This window comes from Plectropomus leopardus, chromosome 17 (assembly GCF_026936395.1).
Source record: "Plectropomus leopardus strain MGB_pleo_1.0 chromosome 17, ASM2693639v1, whole genome shotgun sequence".
In the NCBI taxonomy this organism is placed as follows: Eukaryota; Metazoa; Chordata; class Actinopteri; order Perciformes; family Serranidae; genus Plectropomus; species Plectropomus leopardus.
In genome coordinates this window covers 1,417,016-1,432,893 of record NC_142192.1, presented here as the reverse complement: position 1 = coordinate 1,432,893, position 15,878 = coordinate 1,417,016, and the positions used below count along the sequence as shown (strand labels likewise).

The following is a 15,878-nucleotide window of genomic DNA, read 5'->3' as shown; positions in this document are numbered from 1 at the left end:
CTTACAGTTCAACCACTCTCAGGCCTTACACTTCAACTGTCAATTTCAAGCACTGTCATTACTTTCATACCAACTGACACTTCAACAGCTTACAGTGCACACAACTCAACCTTCTTCAGCACTTACACATTCACTGAAATTTCAGCTGCTTTCATTGGTTATGCCGTAACTGGCAGTTCCAACACTTTCAGCAATTCTACATCAACACTGTAATTACTTTTATCTTTTAAGGCCCTGATACACCAAGCTGACAGTGGGCCGTTGGTAAATGTTGGGCAGTTCGTGTGCGTCCTAGCTGTTGGCTCTTGTCTAGGTTCCAAATCCGTCCAAGGAGAGAAAATGGAGCCCAAGAGCGGCAGTTCAGGACGCAGAGGCTGCTCTTAGGCATGCAGAGATAGTAGGTAATGTTCAATTTGGCCGAGAAGGCTTGGGGCTTGGGCCAGGCAAACCGGTGTGGAATACAGCAGGCCCCAATGATAGAAGAAAACTGGTAGTGGAGCAGGTACATAGGCGGGGGAGACTGTAAGGGAGGCTAAGGCAGTGGCTCAGGCTAAGCAGGGTCAGTGGTTGAATTGTGAAAGTGTAGAGAGGAGGAAGCTTAGCTGGAGGGACCTGTGGAGTATGCAGGCGAGCCGCATTAGATTTCTGATAGGGGCTACATATGATGTGTTGCCAACCACCCAGAACTTGAAGCTCTGGGTAAATGGTGACCCATCATGCCCATTGTGTTCAGGTACTGCAACGGTAAGACATATTTTGTCAAGCTGCAAAATTAGTTCATCACAGGGCTGGTATACATGGCGACATAATCAGGTGTTGAGAAGCTTAGCAGCAGGTACTGAAGGGAGAAGAAGACAGATGAATTCAGGAGGTTTTAAAAAAGAGAGTTTAGGTATCCAGTTTGTAAGTGAGGGAGAGAAACATAGTGGCAGTATGTTAGGGAGGAGGTAGGGGTGTGGTCGCCTGGAAGGAGCTTGTGATTGGGGAATGCAGGTAGATTTAGGAGGAAAGCTTGTTATTCCTAAGGAAATAGTCAATGGTTTGTTTATTTCGTTGAGCTAACAGTCCCTTGGGAAACCTCAGTGGAAGAAACCTATGAAAGGAAGAAACTGAGGTACACAGACTCACAGGCAGAAGCTGAGCAGAAAGGATGGAAAGCTAGGGTTCGCCCAGTTGAAGTGGGATGTAGGGGATTTGTAGCTGGATCAGCTATCTCTCTCCTGGGGGAACTAAGAGTAAGGGGACAAAGTTTGAGGAAGACAGTGAGGGAAATGTCAGATGAGGCAGTTAAATCCAGTCAGTGGATTTGGATTAGGAGAAACAATGGTTGTCGGGGAACAGCAGGGGGACCCACTGAATGGACAAATCCTTGAGATCAGGTGGAGAGATCCACCAATCAGTCCTCTCAGAAGAAAATACAGGAAGTTTGAGGGTATTTAGGAGTGGGAGTGGCCTGTTTGTGTGAGACCATGCTGCCATCCAAGTAAATGTGTTTGCTGATTCAATCATCCTTATTTCCCTTAGCTTGAATCTTGTATTTGAGTTGTAGTTAGCGATGGCGAGATGAAGTTTCATGAAGCATTGAAGCTTTCCATCTAATTGGTTCACTCATGGGCCGAAGCGTCACAGTGCTTCATTTGCTCTACTGTGCCATTAAGTGGACAATAAATGTAAAACAGGCAGAGTGATTATAATGACACCATGGCTTTGGTGTGTGAAGCTTGAATTGAATTGTGCTTAAATGATAATGCCAATAAACCAATAATTTACTCATCAATAAGTTTGAATAGATTGCAAACAAACGCGCAATTAAGTCCCAAGTCCACAAAATGTGAGGAGACAGGGGAGTTTGTTGCGTTTCGTTGCCCCTTATATTTCGAATCACACGCCAAACCTGCAAACCATTTCCCAAATCAGTCACATAGTACGGCCGGCTCCTGAGGCTTCCAACGTCACCACATACGTCATCGATACAAGTCTCGATACACGCTTCACAAAAATCTTCATGGATTACTCGACACACACTTGGAAGCCTCGACACGGAAGGACACATCACTAGTTGTAGTATATTGGCAATTGTGACTACCTGAAGCTTGCACAAACTCTAAGGCAAGTGTGATGCATGTGCTAGGGAAGGTAGCATTGGCACAGTCACTACCTGGAGTCTGCATAAATGGAACCTGGGTCTGTTGAAGGTGGCATTGCTGTTTGGGCTGTGATAGCCATGTGATAGCCAGCCTAGCTAACTTAGCTAGCTCAGCTTAGCTTCCTGGGGGATAGCCATGTGTTAGCTTAGCTTAGCTTTGTGTCTGTGGTAGCCAAGTATTAGCATAGCCTTGCATTTTTGATAGCCATGTGGCACTGTCACTATCTTGCACAAACTCAAACTGTAAGGCAAGTGTGATGCATGTGCTAGGGAAGGTAGCATTGGGACGTCACTACCGGGAGCTTGCATAAACAGAGCCTGGGTTTGTTGAAGGTGCCATTGCTGTTTGGGCTGGGTCATAACTAGCCTACCTAGCGTGGCTAGCATAGCTTCGCCTTAGCCTTGTAACTGTGATAGCTTTATAGTAGTTTAGCTTGCATCTGTGAGAGCTTTGTAGTAGTTTAGCTTAGCCTTGTATCTGTGATAGCCAGGTGGTACTGCCACTACCTGGAGCTCACATAAACAGAGCCTGGGTCTGTTGAAGGTGGCAGGACTGTTTGGGCTGTATAGGAGCAGTGAGGGCTGGCACTAGGGGAGTGGCTTTGGGACGCCAGAGTTCACTGCCTAGCCTCCTGGAGGTGTTGTGGGACCAACTTGGTGAAACACTGATGAAAGGAGGTTCCCACCTGATGACCCAAAAGATGTGTTAGTCTTCACTGCTCTCTGATCTTTATATTAAGCCATAATAGCTGATTGGTGACCCTAGTTGGTGACCCTGAGTGCTTATTCTTTGCTGGAGCACAAGTTTCTTGTGCTCAATTGAAATCCCCATCCGTCTGACAGGGAGGAGGGAGAGGTGGCAGAGCTTTCAGCCTGATCCGGCGGGGGTGGTTTTTAGTCCGTTCAGACCTGCCACCCTGGCTCTGCTTCCTCTTTCTTTCATTTCTATTACTGCTCTCTGGCCAAAAGTCTTAAGTCATAATTGCTGATCAGTGACCCTGATCAAGTTTCTTGTGTTTTAGTTGAATATGCCAATCCGCTTTTATCCGCTGATTCAACATGCTGAATCAACATTGGCAACAGCACAGTAAGTGATGAATACAATCATTGCTGGAAAGAAGAAACAGAAGTGAGCAAAGTAAACAAAGAGTTAAAGTCAATTAGGAAGGTTACTTCTTAAATGTAATAGGTTACAGATTACTGGTTACCCTGTGAAAAGGGGATAAGCAATGTAACTATTTGAATTAATTCATCAAAGTAATTTAACTTACAAAATTTGATAACTTTTTTATTACTTTTCAAACCGATGTTTTAAAAGGGCTGTAGGAGCCATTTTATTTTATTTTATTTTCTGTTGTATGTAATTACCTCCTCCAAACGCTAGGGGGGTGCATTGGTTTGGTATTGCCGGAAGACATTTAATCCAAAGAGCATCAGTAACAGGTGTTGCAATTGGGTGGAAGCAATCAGTTTTTGACTGTGCTCAGGGAAGATCGCCGTGTTTTCTTTATACTTTAAGTTGTTTATTAAGTGCCGGATTATAGATGTGATAAGTGCCGGATTATTGATGTGATGGCGGAACGACGAATAAACGCGTGTGATGAGGAACCTGTGAGCCTGGACCGTCTTTTCCGAGTACACGTTGAAACAACAGTAGCCCAATTAGCAGCCGGTAGCGGCTAAAAGTATAGGACCTAGCCACTACAAGGGCTATAAAGCTGAGAAGACCTAAAAACAAAAATGGTGCACTCAGATTTGTCTCAGTGGTTTTGCTAACCCATGTTGTCCAAAAATCTGCCAAAGAAGGCATTCCTGCATGGCAACAAGATGGAAAGCAACAGAATGAATGTTTTATTTAACTATGAACTATGAAACATTTTTTTTCATGTGTAATACCTTTTTTTTACCAGCATTTGGACTGGTAAATGTAATGTAATTACATTATTTTTTACATTTATTTTGTAATTCCGTTACTGTTGGGCGGTAACTAGTTAAATGTAACTCATCCTGTCAACCAAAATTTCATGTGCATTCACTGTTACACTTCAACTGCTTTTACAAGTCAACTGACACTTCACTTGATTTTATTCTTTAACTAAAAATTAACATAGTTTCAGGTCCAACACTTTAACGGACATCCTGACTGTGGTCAGTGCTGACATACACACCAACATTTGAACTACTTACAGTGGACACACTTAACTATCACTTCCACTTCAACCTCCACTTCAACCTCAGCTGATCCTTTCATTACTTTCAGTAGTTATGCAAGACGTGACATTTCAATTGCTTTCATCTCTTACTCTTGAAATTGTAGCTGACTCCTCATTTTGGAGCATTTACCTTGTCTTTATATGCCAGAGAAAACACACACACACACACACACACACACACACACACGCACGCACACACACACACACACACACACACACACACACACACACACACACACACACACACACACACACACACACACACACACACACACACACCCCTCCTCACTCTCACCCTCCCTCTGTCAGAGTCAGACTGTCAGCCAGTCCAGACATTAGCTGTTTGTCAGGAATAGAAACTGCAGTAAGTCTGGATTCATCTGTCTGCCTCATACATGCCTTTTTAGGAGTCACTGTCAACATCCAGACTGAGCCCTGTAAATATAACATACATAACATCACCTCCAAACTGCATTCATATGAAAGGCGAGGGCTGGTACCTGGCACAAAGTGAAACCTAAAAAAGAGGTAGTTTACAGATAAAGTAGTCTATAGATTAAAGTCTCTAGTTTAAACTACTGCGCGAAAAGGACCAGAATCCAGAAATATTACATTTGGATATCTCTATCTATTCTCTAAAGAATACGGACCATTTCTTATGCTATTCAGAGTTTTGTTGATATGTGCAATATCTGGTCAAATATCGACTCAATGTACATTATGAGGACAAATATCTATCTATCTTTTTTTTATGCCATTCTCTTTACATCTAAGTACAATGAAAAGTTAGCTAAAAGTTTCAAAATATGACTGGTCGATTTGTGCAACATGATTCAATATCACTTTTGTGTAAATTTTGTGTACTGTTATAATTATTTTATTTTACAGTATATTTTACTGAATTCTACGATAGTGTAAAATTCTAGAATTCAGTATCTGATTACCAAGGAGTGACCTTATAATATTATGTCTGTTGCATGTATGTTGTGTAGAATTTTAGAAACATATAATGCTTAAATTTATTAACCCTAACAATGCAGTGACTGTACTTACTAAATGTATTTCAGAAACACATTTGATTGATTTGTTGCTGTTGCTAAACCTATTCTTCTCAGTCTTCTTCTCAGTCTCCTGCACACTGACACAGAGCTGTGTCATGGAGGCATGTTATGGAGGCTTTCGTTTTGCATTTGCAGTGCACCAAGCAGCCTTTCTTGCAGCCAGGGCTTAAGAGTAATAGACCGTTTTTACTGTGAAGGTCTTGTCTACAACATTCTCTATTTGCTTGAGTCCATCTAACTCCAATTTGTTGCTAATGCTGTCTGTAAAACTGCATAGACTTTTTCATCGGCATTCTCTTTTTAACAAAGCTTTTCTTCGTCTACCTCCACCATATTTATGTGTGTACATTAAGCAAATGCAAATGCAAAAGCAAACATGCAGAGTTTGAGAGCCTTTATGTTCGCAGCTCCATATATGTGGAATCTCCTGCAGTACGACTCATAGCTGCTCTCTTTGATTCCTCGAGGCTGTTTCAAGGCTCTGCTGCAGGATTTTTGTCAACTTCTACATGCCGATGTCAGGGTGTATTGCAGCTGGTCTTTTCTGTATTTTCCATGTTGTCTGTCTGTAACTTCTGTCGCTGCCTCTCAAGAGGTTTTTCTGGATAAATAAAGGTTAAATAAAATCTGGTGTCACCTCAAGTTCTTGTCTCTACCAGTATCCTTCTTGGCACACTACTGTACTAGTGTGCAAGTTGGCTGTCTCATCGCTAGCAATTTTGGGCCCTTGCCATCAATGTGTGATTGCGTATGAATGTATAAAAATTGAGTAGCAGGTGGCACCTTGTATGGTATCGTCAGCCACCAGCGTGTGAATGTGTGGGTGGGTGGCTGGGTAATTGTGACGTGTAGTGTGAAAGCATTTTGTGTGGTCAAATGACTAGAAATGCTCTACAGAAGTGCAAGTCCATTTGTGTAAGTCTGTTTCTCTACATGGCACAAGTATGAATTGAATGTCATCAGATTAAATTGTAAGTTGCAGTAAATAGAGAGAGAGAAAATGCACATCCTGTTCTGCATTTTATCAACAGTGTGAAAAATGTATTGTCTCAGTCATCACCTCTTATGTGCACAATATATGTTTCACAAAGTAAGAAACAGTATGAATGGGCCAATTGAGATTGGTCTTCCCATAACAGACCATAAGAAAAATCTGACCACTACTCTCTATAGTTTCAATTTTCATTCTTATCAACTATTAAATAAATGAACATCCAGCACAACACTTAACATTCTACGTGGGAGCTAATAAGAATGAAATGAGAGTAGCAACTCATGCTGTCATTTAGTGCTTGTGCATGAAACACTTTATTAAGAAAACAGCAGAATTAGCACCCTCATTACGTGAAAACATAAAACTGTATGCATAAATATATCACAAAAGTTGGGGTGAGAGTCTCTCATGCTCACAACTGGCACAAATAAAGGCTTCAATGCCCAATAAGTTTTTAAGTCCATCAGTGATACAGCCTGAGAGAGAACAGGAAATGCTGCTCCTCTTGCTGTCATCATATTTTTAACTCACTGCTCTCTCTGTGGTCCCTCTCACACTCCAGATGCCAGATACTGTGTGAGTTTTGTGTCTGTCTGGAAATGCCCTGTCATGTCTAAAGTATAACACCAATTCCAAAAAAAACTAGGTCTCTGTGTAAAACCTCAATAAAAACAGAATGCAATGATTTGCAAATCTATTTTTTTCCTTGTTTTTTTTTGTTTTTTATTTAGTGATGCGGTACACTACAGAACAGGTGAAGACATGACAAACACAACTCTATGTGGAAAACATGATATTATGTGTATACACTTAGGGCAGCAAAGACAGGAAGAAAAAAAGAACAAACAAAAAACAACAACTAACACACAAAAAACATTAAAAAAATAAACAAACAAAAAGAAAAAGAGAAAAAAATAAACAAACAAATAATGTTTGTTTATAATGTTGATGATAATGACTGAAAAGGAAGAAAACAATTTTGAAAAAAATGAACTCCTTGGAAAAGCAGTTATCCGAGTTTTTCTAGGTGTGATGATGGATTACCAGGTGACTCCCTTAGGCCGACTCCCTCCCCTGAGTCTGGGGGTGCATGAGGAATGTTTCACTGCTACAATAACAAAAATGAACAAACATCTCAATAACTTGGGAAAGACAGATGGAGGGAGGGAAAGGGGTTGGGGACGTAGAGAGAGAAGAGGGAAAGGGAAAAAAAGAAGAAAAAGTGTTCTCTCTTCTTCCTTTCTCTTCTCTTTTCTTTCTTCCTCTTCTCTCTCTGTGTTTTGATATCCATTAATTTACTTACCTAACTACTTTTTTCTTTCTTTCTTTCTTTTCTCATCCCTTTCCTTATTTTCCCTACTAAGCTTATTTCCCCTCTACACGCTCTCCCTAGATCCTTATCCCACCAAGTTATCTTCCAAATCACTTACTATTCACACAGACACATGCACGCACATGTACACACTCTCCCACACGCTCACGCTCACACACACACACACACACACACACACACACACACATAAAGCCTTTCAACACCCTCAACATTGCTTGTGACAGTATACTCTTGGTTCCTTGCAAATCTGTTTTGACTTATATTCTATTGAATACAATAGAAAGACAAGATATTAAATACTCAAATTGATTAACTTTTTTTTGTAAATATGCACTCAGTCTGAATTTGATGTCTGCAACACATTCCAAAAATGTTGGGACAGGAGCAACAAAAGACTGGGAAAGTTGTGGAGTGCTAAGAAAAAAACCTACTTGGAACATTTCACAGGGCAACAGGTTAACTGGTGTCAGATTAAAGTATCATGACTAGGTTAAATAGGGGCATCCTCATAAGGCAAATTATCATTCATCATTAATTCATCATGTTGACAAATATGGACAGCGTGAGGTTCATCACTTTTTGAAAAGCTGCATAGGTAAATAGTCCAGCAGTTTAACAATGTCTCTCAACACACAATTACAGTTGAAACTTAGGATTTCCCCATCTACATTATAGGAAATTATCAGAAGATTCAGAGAATCTGAAAAAAATCTCAAGGGCCTATGCTGTTTTACTCATTCACTGTTTGAGATTCTCTTGTGACACGTGGATGACCAACCGATGTCTGTCTCAGTGGGAAACTCGGCAAATGTGGTGAGTACACCGGTAATTCTTGTACCTGGGACAATGTCAAGATTCCCCTGGAACTGGGTAGCAATTGTCCAGAAAAGAATCATACACAGTCATGACATGTTCACTTTCAAGATTGCCTAAAACCACCATTTTCTTTGATTTAATCCATTCAGTAGATGCCAGCCAAATCTCTCCCAGGAAAGCCTCAGTGTACAAAAGTTTTAAGCACCTGTACAAAAGTAAAATATTTTTCAAATATTTTCATTTTGTGCATTTTAGGTCACTTTGGTAAAATTAAACAAATTTTAGGCTAAAAGAATGGCATTTAGGGTGTTTTCCCTGCTGTCAAATTTGCCCAAAACAGTCTGTTATCGACAAACATATTAATTAGTGCAACTTTAAATTAAATTAACTTAAATTACCTTCAATCTCAATTGATGTCTAAAGGTGCATTTTTGTACCTGACATTGCTGTTGTAGATGTTGAAGGTGAGGCAGACGATTCCAAGAAGGATTCCCAAACCAGCAAATACAGACACAGACACAAAGATCTTCTGGGACAGGTAGCGAAACTCCTCGATTACCACCGTCTGGTCTGCAGGGGGGCCTGAGCCTGGAACACACAGAGGAGGAGGTGAGAAGATGAAGAGGCTGAAGGGAAAAAAACCTGAGTGACATAGGAGAAAAAAAAGCTTCATTATCAGAGCCATGGCCTCAGTGTGAGTTAGTAGGGCAGACAAACTAAGTGCATCTCCAATGTTTGGTTAAACTGCTGGTGTAACTATCAGCACAGTGTCCAGCCCTGCCTCTGATGCCCATCGCTGTTCGCAGTGACTCACACACACTCACTCAGTGTGTGGCTCTGCTGCCAAGGTTCATTTAATGTTCACATCACAAGCAGCACCAACGGCTGAGCAGACACAGTTCAGGAGGAAAACACTTTCACTTCTTGGCTCATTTCATGCATTGACCTCCACCTTGCATTATTCATGAGCCATTTCACGATTTTACAAGGAAACATTTGTATAATGAAGTGCAAGGTGTGTTCAATGAGGCACATGGCTCAGTCAAATGAGGCCTTATGAACCTGAGGAATGCATATGTTCTGCTCTTGATGTGTAAAATAAAATGATCAGGTGTGATATAAATGTATAGATCGTTTCACCTGAAAGAATTCATTCAAACATTGTTATCTGAACTGCATGAAAGGCAACAGGGAACTATTCCTAAAGCAAAGATGAGAATGAAAAACTGCTTTAAAGCAGAGTAGCATCTGATGAGACCTCATGACAACTGAAGTCTAACAAAAATAACAGAACTCATTCTCAATTTGGAGACATTGTGTATTTCTATAACAGGAGTCTAAAAAATATTTGTTCATAAAAGAGCATAATCAGATTCACTTCAGTCAGAATGCAGTTAGAGCTCTGATCCTCTGCCTGAACCAAATCGGGCCTAAACCAACCGCCAGGTTCTGGACTGAATCGGGTCAGATTCTCACTGATTTATTGTTTATTTTAGGCCTTTCAAATTATTAATTCTTTAAATCACAGAATTTCAATAGTTGATCCAGTTAATCGTATTTTTTAATCACATGTTTTCCTTTCCATATTTTGCATTTCAAAACAAATATGAAGTCCATATTGACAAAGTGAAGCCATTCTTACCAGATTGTCTTGATTAGGAATCAAATGGGAGCAAAATACTGCATGGTTTGAGCATAGAGTGGACATAGAGTGAAGACTCATGGGTACCCACAGAACCCATTTTCACTCAGATATCTTGAAGTTGGAGGTCAAGGGATCCCTGTGAAATGGCCATGCCGTTTATTCATTGCCAAAATTTAGCCTAACTTTGGAGCGTCATTTAGCCAGCTTACTGAGAGGGAGGCATGACATGGTTGGTACCACTGTATTCTAAGGTCTTTTAGTTTTAGATACCAGTATTATCACTCTGGCTTTATAACATATCCCGGTACATCCTCTTAAATACAGGAATGTTGGCCAGCGATTCATGCGATTTAAAAAACAAAACAAAACAGTGTTATGTGGGGATCTTAATCCCATCATGATTAACGTGTTAACACTGACAGCCCTGCTTTCTCTCTTTCTTTCTTTCTTTTTTTATGAAACTGTTGTGAACTGTCTCGTGCTTAATGGCACTTTGTCAGGAGTTTTATTGGACTGAATCAAGAGGGAAAGAGAGAGAAAGAGGGTGAGAGAGCGCAAGTGACGGAACAAGCAAGGATGTGGAGAGAGAGAGAGAAAGCACGCAAAAGGAAAGAAAATAAGAGAAAGAGAAAGGAGGGCTGTAGTGTGACTTGGGGAGAGATGTGCGTACCATGCAGCAGAGAACAATAATCATCATCTGCGCTCTGCACCCTCTATGGATCTCTGTGCGTATTAGACGCTCTGAGGGTAGATCCGATTTTTTTTTTCTGTGTTCTCTCTTACTGACACAGATCCCCGCTTTCTCACTCACACACATTTTCTGCAGTTGCACTGACCTGGGATCAGATAAACATTGGCTTGAGGGGAAAATCTGACTTAAATCTCTCTCATATGATTCGTGGTTGCATTTATTCTTGACTTTTCTGATACTGGATAGCTATCAGATCTGTCAAAGACCAAGTGGCTTGGATCAATATATTGCCATATTGCAAAGGATGCACTGGATACTGTTTGTGTTGCAGTGAGGAAAGTCTGTCTGTGAGAGTAGCCACAAACTGTGAGAACTAACTCTCAGGTTTCACTTCATTTCTAATGGAAAAACAATCTTGCCTGACACAGAGCATAATCAAAACAACCCGCCCCTCAGCGCTCAGCCATCAATTAATCAATTAGTCTGCATGTCACTTTTACAAATAGAACCCTGCCCAAAGCAATTAAAGCAAGTAACATATGCAGGGGTAAATTACAGAGTGTAAATGCATGTTGTTATTAAGAGGGAGCATTTAAAATGCAGGTTCAAGTTCAGTCTGGGGCTTCTGATATTTGACCAACTGTGTTTGACCTCCAAATAATAATGATATCACAAACATATGTGTAATCAACATTTTGTCTCAGCAAATTATAAATTAAAAAAAAGTTCAGTTTAATTAAATTTACAGATAAACATCTGAAAATAGCATTACACTGAAGAGCAGACATTTTCCTTATGATTTATACTTTTTTCTAACAATTATATAATGCTGTATCCCCAAATGCTTTCAATACAAAAATGCATCTTGCTCACTAAAAAAAACAATCACAGCAATGATGGTTCCTTCCTCCTGATCCACCTATCCATCGATCTAGCATCTGAAACAGTGGTCAGCACAACATATTACATCTGTGATACTCAACCTACATCCTACAGGCCAAATCTGGCCCCCAATGTGGTGCTGGCTGGCCCCTCCAACCATTTTCCAATGAGTCACACTGGGAAGTGTTTTTTTACTTTTAGTGTACATAAGGTGCCAGAGTGCATAAAACAGCATCAAAATAGAGCTTGTTGATCACTCCCTGACAGAGGTCCTAGCTAAACACCTAATGTCCTAAAATCCAAAAAACTTCCTCAAATCCAAGAAACATCCTAAAATGTTGTTTCTGTTTGTTTGTCCGAGAAATGTCCTAAAATCTTAGAAATGTCCTAAAATCCTAGAAATATCCAAAACTCCGAGAAATATCCTAAAATCCAAGAAACATCCTAAATTCCTATAAACTTCCTAAAATCCTAAAAATGCCCTAAAATCTGAGAAATATCCATAAATCCAAGAAATGTCCTAAAATCATAGAAACATTACTGGCCCCTGGCCTCCTGTCATTTAGCAAAAGTGGCTTCCAACCAAAGCAATTTGAGTATGACTGGTCTACATTAAACTGCCACATATTCTAGAATAATAACTTAATCTATCTCTGTGCTGTTTCTGTTTGTTTATTTATAGTATCAGACAGCAAAATGAATTCAGTGTCTCCTGCCTTGCTGACAAGCACTCTCTATAAAAGCACAGCTTCTCTTTAGATTGACTGAACTCCTGATGGTGCAGAAGCTAATTTGTTGATGCTGTAAACGGGTCTCTTCAGTTTATCAGAAAATCAATAAGCCTCTCTTTGGCTTTTAGAGTAATTAAAGCAAATTCCTAAAATGTATGCAATGACACAATGGGGATGTCCTGATTGAGTTTTTTTTTTTTTTTTTTTTTTGGCCCAATCCTGATCAGAGTCCATTAACTTTGAGTATCTGCCAATTCTGAGTCAGATCTGGTGCCTGTATTTACATAAATATAGATTATTTATGTGTATAACACATTGGCATGATAGCTGAAGATACTAAATTCAGAACATCTTCTTCCATGACTGCTGGAAGCAGTTTATTCTGTCAGTCATTCTTGTCGTGTCCAAGGTCTTGACACCCGTCTTGAGATCACTTGACTGATTTTGTTCTGACAGAGTGGACTCAGGGTTTTATTTTCAGACTGTCATACCACAGCTGCAGTGTTATCTTTAAATTGCCTTTATAGTTAGGTTGATATCAACTTTTTAGTATTTGTATTTTTTTGCTTATAGTGAAAACAGAAAAATTACCTCCAATTATTTATTAAGACATTTTATATATATACATACATGCATATAGGCTATAAGGGAAATACTGGGAAAACTGGCTTCAAATCCCAGCACTGTTCATTGGGTTCTGGTCTCATTTTCTCAAAGTCCTGGGGCCTCATGTACAAAGGGTGCGTACGCACAAAAACGTGGCGTACGCTCTTTCTCACGGCAAAGTTCAGATGTATCAAGAGTGAAATGACAGTGGAAATGTGCGGTGCCTCACGCCAACTTCATAGCTGGCGTGACGCGTTTCTACAGCCGTTGATACTTTGGCGACACTCAGAGGTGATCCTGGGAAACATAAAATAAACACGTGTAACCAATCCGTCCTCTGAATGATGACTTAATGATGTGCACATCAGAGACACATGAACAATTAACACCAGTGAACAATTAACACACACACACACAAACATACGTGTCTCCAATTACATGAGTGGATATAAAAGCGTGCGCAAAGTGGTGCAAAAAGTACCGCTGAAAACAATGGCAGCTTTAGCAGCATTAGAGGACATTGCAAATGGTGCAATTAGAAGAGAGCGTGTGTTTCGAGACAGAGACGATGTACTGGCACACGATGACGACTGGCTCATCAGCCGCTTTAGGTTCCCGAGGGCAATCCTCGTGGAACTGTGCGCAGAAACTGCGGCCGGCCTTGGAGCGCAACACAGCCAGGAGCCATGCGCTGCCTGTGCCCATACAGGTGCTGACCACACTGGGGTTCCTGGCAACCGGGGCATTCCAGAGGGAGCTGGCCGACCGATCGGGACTATGCCAGTCGACCCTCAGCCGAGCCATGCCAGCCGTATGGGACGGAATTATCCGCATGTCAGCCAGATATATCAAATTCCCATACCATGCAGCTGAACAGGTCAACATTAAAGCGCAATTTGCAGCGAGCCGGTTTTCCTAATGTAATCGGAGACATCGACTGCACACACATTGCTATAAAAGCGCCGTCACATGATGAATTTGTATACGTGAACAGGAAACACTTTCATTCCATCAATGTACAGATCATATGTGATGCGCAAATGCAGTTAACCAACATTGTGGCGAGGTGGCCTGGGTCAGCATACGATTCACGCATTCTGAGTAACAGCATGGTTGGGAACAGACTACAAGCTGGCACTGTCTTGGCGATGGGTGGCTTCTTGGTAAATAAATTTGTCGTGTAATTGTCCTAATATTAGTCCCTGTGATGCGCATTGAGCATGTGCGCCCCCAAATCATATCCCGTCTTCACCGCATCATTACAGCGGTTAGAGTTAGTGACTTGCTGTGTTTTACTGGTTAAACTACAGTTTCAGATCTTTCTAACAAGCCCCTATTTGTCACTGTCTTAGCGTACTCATGTTAATAACCCCGTGCGTAAAGTGTGCATAAAGACTTATCAGCCTCACCTTCTCCCCGGCGCACTTCTGCACTAATTTGCAACAATAGTGTGTGATCCGTGTAAGTGTATAAACTTAATGAATGGAAGCTTAAAATCCCGTCTTACTCATCTTTTGTTTCTTATTTTCTGATCGTGCAGAGAGGGGAATCTCAGGTGCAGGGCTTATTTAAATATGATTTGCGTATTTAAATGGGGGCGTGGACAGGGAGTGGTCGGGTACTCCAACATGTGCGCTCAATTCCACGCTGATTGGGATGTACAAAGGGAATGTGCTTGGATTCATGCGTGCGCCCAGATTCATACATCAGGATTTTTTTGTGCGTACGACGTTTTCTGGATTTGAGCGTACGCCATGTTTCAGTAGGAAATCCACGCAAGTCTTTGTACATGAGGCCCCTGGTCTTTTCTCAGTCTCAACACTCTGGTCTTGCTTTTGACTTAGTCTGGGTTTAGGTGCTCTTGACTACAACACTGCTAACAACCAACAAGCTTAGCATTTCAGTACTGGAAAGATTTCCTTTTTAATAAATCTAGGATATCTATGCAGTAAAAAGACAAATACTTTTGAAACTGACCAGAGAAAAAGGACACTTTGGCTCAAGAGGTGGAAAATCTACAACTACCAGAATGCACCACACCAATGAACACTCCCATTGGTGGGGGGCATAATGCGAACTCGTACATGTAAAAGCAAAATAATGCTCTCACATTCCAGTTAAAGAGTAAGCTAAAACATGTTTCTAAAAACATTTTGGGCAAGAAATAGGCAAATAAGTAACAGAATCTTGGTTTATATTTAATCAGTGCTGCTTGGTTTTCTGTTGGATCTCAGTTTCTTCAACGTAACGTAACTTAAAAAACACGCTACGACACTACGACAAGACAAATCCACCAATGAGATGGTTAGCTGACCCCTGCTACAATGCTACACTGTAGAGAATATGAGACCAAATGGAGCAACAATCCACTTCATAATTTATAATACATGAGGACACAATTCACTTTTAGTAACAAGATGTAGTCTTCTCATTAACATTTCCCTAACCTTTTCGCCTCTCTTTTAAGGTAGCCATCTAATAGCTAGCTTAGCATTAGCAAAGGTAACAAGCTTTCCCATTTCCCATTCCCTTACCCTTACCCTTACCTTAACTGTCTCTCTTTCAAGCTAATACTTCATAGCTAGCTAGCATTAACATTAATAACGGGTTGTAGCCTTCCTGTTACCCTTACTCTAACCTTAACCATCCCTCTTTTTAAAATCTATGATTTTAATGTAATACCTTTTAGTTAGCTTATCACTAAATTAGCATTTTCGTTAGGACTTCCAGGTTCCAGACAAGGAGCAAAGGGACTGACCC

At 40.7% G+C, this 15,878-nt stretch overlaps 1 protein-coding gene across 5 annotated transcripts in view; it reads right to left on the bottom strand.

Moving 5' to 3' along the window:
• gabbr1b (gamma-aminobutyric acid (GABA) B receptor, 1b) overlaps positions 1-15,878 on the bottom strand; it is a 211,805-nt gene that overhangs the window by 29,140 nt on the left and 166,787 nt on the right. For all 5 annotated transcript variants that reach the window (XM_088090062.1, XM_088090064.1, XM_088090063.1 and 2 more), the window contains one exon: positions 9,001-9,151. In XM_088090062.1, coding sequence (XP_087946188.1) covers positions 9,001-9,151 — 151 coding nt within the window. The remainder of the gene's footprint in view (positions 1-9,000; positions 9,152-15,878) is intronic.